Raw genomic sequence first — 3,597 nt, 5'->3', positions numbered from 1 at the left:
TGCAACAAGACATTTGTCCAAATTGGGCTCTTCTAAACTCAAAGAAAAATGCTCTATAACTTTTGTAGAACATGCTTATGCTCTTTTTAAGACAAAGTTTTCTTAAATGCTACCATAGGTGCACTTGAACCAAACTCCATATAGGTGTGCAATAATAAAATATGGATTCTAAGGATATATGAAGAATAAGGAGAGCCCAACCTATTAATGCAGCTGTCATTCTCGAGGAGAGATATCATGTGGAATTTTTTAGACACTAACCTTTCCATGTGTCCATTATATAGATGATAGAGAAATGGGGCATCCATGACGTATATTTGACCAATAGCCCAATGTTAGTTGAATATAACTCCTCAAACACATAGAGCGGGGAAATCACTATCTAGAAAGCCATCAAAAGCATAATGTAGGTGAAGTTGCAATGCAATAACATTTCAAAAGGTATTTGCTTGCTAATGAGTCCATTAATTACAAAAACATGAATTTTCTTGATGACTTGACTTTTGAATGTGTGGTAGTGTGCTTTAGTTGACCCTTACATGCATGAAGGTGAGGCATTGGGGAGAAAGGGGGTGTGTATCACTACGTAAAAACCCCATCTACCGCGTGCGCTCATCAAGAGGTGTTTAGTAAATCCATTATTTGTGAACATTTGCATTTTAAATACATGACTTTTGTAAAAGTAGAGATAATAAAAAAGGCCTTTGTTGAACCATGTAAATTTTCCTTACAAGTCTATGGGAACCAAAGCTCTTTTTGGTTGGACTCACATGCTATCTTACATATTCCTAGGTGAATCCTTTGATTCACATGCACCACATCTAAATCTGTAGTCCACTAAATTTAAATAAAACTCTTGGGTAGGGTACTCATGCAATAAAATGTGTCTTAGTGAATATATAGTACAAGGGTATCATTTTCAATGGTACTCTAAAAGCATGATATGTTGTAAAATAGATGGTTTTAAACTAGCCTAACGGTAAGGTGTTGAAGTCCCATGCATGAGGTGCTAGGTTCAAAACCTGCTAGTTGTTGACGGCGGCATGAAAAAGCGCGCACACACACGAGCACAAGGATCCAAAGGAAAAAATAGATGGTTTTAAACTATGAGAGAATTGAGTAAAAAGATTAGGGGTGTCGAGGGGGTTCAAGTATGGGGCATGGTTATGGCATGTGTTGTTGGATGACTTCTGTGAGTTAACATCACCAGATTCACCACCTTTTGCCTCGGGTAGGAGAATCTTGACAAGAGAGCTCAAACGTTCTCTGGAGTCTGGGCATTGGCAATAACGTCTTCCTGCAGCAGGCCCCTTATCTCGAGCTGAGGCATCAATCATGAGCCTCACAAAAGAGGGCAACGATTGCTTCAATGTGGTTTTCACCCCCACAGGACAAGCAATGCCTTGCTCTTCCCATCACTTTATAAAGCCATTCCACTGGCCCCTCACCTTTACTATTCATACTACCCTTCATTAGAACAGGCAGAATCCCACCCACCATCCACTGCACCAGCCCTTTTGGATTTAATTTTAGGCCCTACTTGTTGCCATACCTTGTATGCTTGCTTACCTACTTCCATTGCTCCCTCCTCCTCCATCCCCCCATCTCTGAGGTCCTCCCTCGTTGCTCCTTAGCTGCTGTAGCCTTGAAGCTTCCCTGCACAATGAGCTATTGGAAGAGCAAAGTATTGCCCAAGCTCAAGAAATTCTTTGATAAAGGAAAGAACAAGGGTGCATCCGAGGTGTGCAAAACCTTTGATAAGTCCAAGGTATGTGTATTACCCTTAGTATCAGAATACCAGAAACCCTTATCTGTGAGTGATACCCTGATTGGTTCTAAATGTTGTATGCCCTTAGTTGTTGGTTAAGATACACAATGGGGATCATGCTTATGATGCTTCCATGCGTTGAAATCCTTGCAGGAGTCTCTGGACAAGGAGATTGAAGAGAAGACCCCTGATCTGAACCCCAAAGTTGTAGAGATATACAGATCTTCCACTACTTTTATCTCAAAGGTGAGATCAGTGCCTTGTTTAACATAATTATGTTGATATGGCGATTTATTTCCCTAGTTTAGGCTTTGCCCAATCCCTGTTTGTTACTGTGATCAGAAATTGCTCAAGAAGCCTAATGAAGCTACAGTCAAAGAGAATCCAGATGCTGTCCAGAGTGTGTTGCAGGAGCTGGTGAAAGCAGGTGAGCTCGATATGTGATCATCATATGATAAAACTCAACAGTTTCTGTAACTAATGACAAAGTTAAAAAACAATGGTGATGGGCGACGATGTATCTGATGATGGGTTATGTGTAATTATATTATGTACATGATGTGGTTATGGTCAATAGTATAAGGATGCGGATGATGAGAACGATAATGAAGAAGGTAAAAATTGTCCACGATCTGTAATGTTTATGTACGTGATGCTTAGAATGGGGTGAGATTAGGGTTAACGATAATGGGTAAGTTTATGCGCATGACAATGATTAGGGTTTAATCGGTTTAATCGTAATATGTAATTATTCTCTTAATCGTGGATTAAAGGCGAGGTCGGGGGTGATGTGTAATCATGCCATTAATCATGGACTCTCGACAATGTGGTAGGGGTTAAGGGTGATAAGTAGTTAAGCACCTAATCATGGATTAATGGTGAGGTTATTGTGAATTTTGTGCAGGCTTTCCTGGAGCACAAGTGATATGTGATGCTGGGACGAAGTTTGGGCCGAATCTATTGCCGGGGCCAGTGGTGTATTTATTCGAGAAGGCGTCAGTGTACTTGGTGGAGGAGCCATTGCCGGAGGAGCCGAAGGAGGAGACGAGAGAGGTGAAGGTGGAGGAAGTTTTGAGCGCAGCGCCACCTGCAGCTGCAGAAGGAGGAGGAGGAGAAGCTCCGGAAGCAGCAGCAGCAGCAGCAGTAGCTGAAGAAGCTGGGAAGAAAGAAGAAGCAAAAGAAGCTGGAGAAGAAGCCGCGGCGGCAGAAGAGAAAGAGGCTGCGTCTACTCCGATTCCTACTGTAGAAGAAACTCCTGCAGAGGTGGTTGAGAAGCTCGCGTAGCCATGGCCTCTGAAACCCCACCTCCGGAGCAACCAGAGAAAACTGATTAATCCTTTGCTCTCAGTCATCTGGCTTGTATCACAGAGCAATTTCCATTCATTCGATCACTCTTCCTACAGACACCTTAGCACTTAGCTAGCTCCTTGCCCCATTGTTCTGATTCTTTGTGCTGTCGATCATAATTTGATATATATTGGTTGTTCGTAACTCCAGTCTCTCTTTTTACACTACAAACTGTTTTTTCGAGAGTGCATTTTTTTCACACGTCAATAAAGTTTTCTTTTTTGCCAACTTTTTCCTTTTATACCGTCTCTCATGTCTCATGTCTCTCATGTCATGTCATGTGATCTAATGGAGTAACTATACATCCTCCTTGTCAACTTTTGCTTTTATAGTTATATTGTCTCTCATGTCACTTAACCTAATGGAGTAACTATCCCTTCTCTTTGTCCCATCGGTCTGACCACTTTGCCTAGACGGTAAAGTACACCTAGGGCCTTTAAGAGTTGTTTCCCACCACCACCTCCCTCATTAACAAAGCTCCA

At 41.8% G+C, this 3,597-nt stretch overlaps 1 protein-coding gene across 1 annotated transcript; it reads left to right on the top strand.

Annotated features, from left to right (window-relative positions):
- The first annotated feature begins 1,331 nt into the window (after positions 1–1,331).
- On the top strand, positions 1,332–3,259 carry LOC147615351 (plasma membrane-associated cation-binding protein 1-like). Its single transcript, XM_086778916.1, has 4 exons — positions 1,332–1,768; positions 1,922–2,014; positions 2,111–2,195; positions 2,673–3,259. The coding sequence occupies exons 1-4, from the start codon at positions 1,664–1,666 to the stop codon at positions 3,050–3,052; spliced, it is 663 nt and encodes a 220-aa protein (XP_086635042.1). The 5' UTR covers positions 1,332–1,663; the 3' UTR covers positions 3,053–3,259.
- Positions 3,260–3,597: the final 338 nt, after the last annotated feature.

The sequence above is a fragment of the Cibotium barometz genome, chromosome 40 (assembly GCF_041138505.1).
Source record: "Cibotium barometz isolate CiBa-2024 chromosome 40, ASM4113850v1, whole genome shotgun sequence".
NCBI classification, from domain to species: Eukaryota; Viridiplantae; Streptophyta; class Polypodiopsida; order Cyatheales; family Cibotiaceae; genus Cibotium; species Cibotium barometz.
Note: the sequence above shows the minus strand (reverse complement) of the source record. Positions and strands in the feature narration are given on the sequence as shown.

What these genes read in the sequence shown, in the direction of transcription:
- LOC147615351 (XM_086778916.1), top strand. Translation starts at nt 1,664, where the DNA reads ATGAGCTATTGGAAGAGCAAAGTATTGCCCAAGCTCAAGAAATTCTTT. An exon ending in AAACCTTTGATAAGTCCAAG is followed by an intron (nt 1,769 to 1,921) that starts GTATGTGTATTA and finishes AAATCCTTGCAG; the next exon opens with GAGTCTCTGGACAAGGAGAT. An exon ending in GCAGGAGCTGGTGAAAGCAG is followed by an intron (nt 2,196 to 2,672) that starts GTGAGCTCGATA and finishes AATTTTGTGCAG; the next exon opens with GCTTTCCTGGAGCACAAGTG.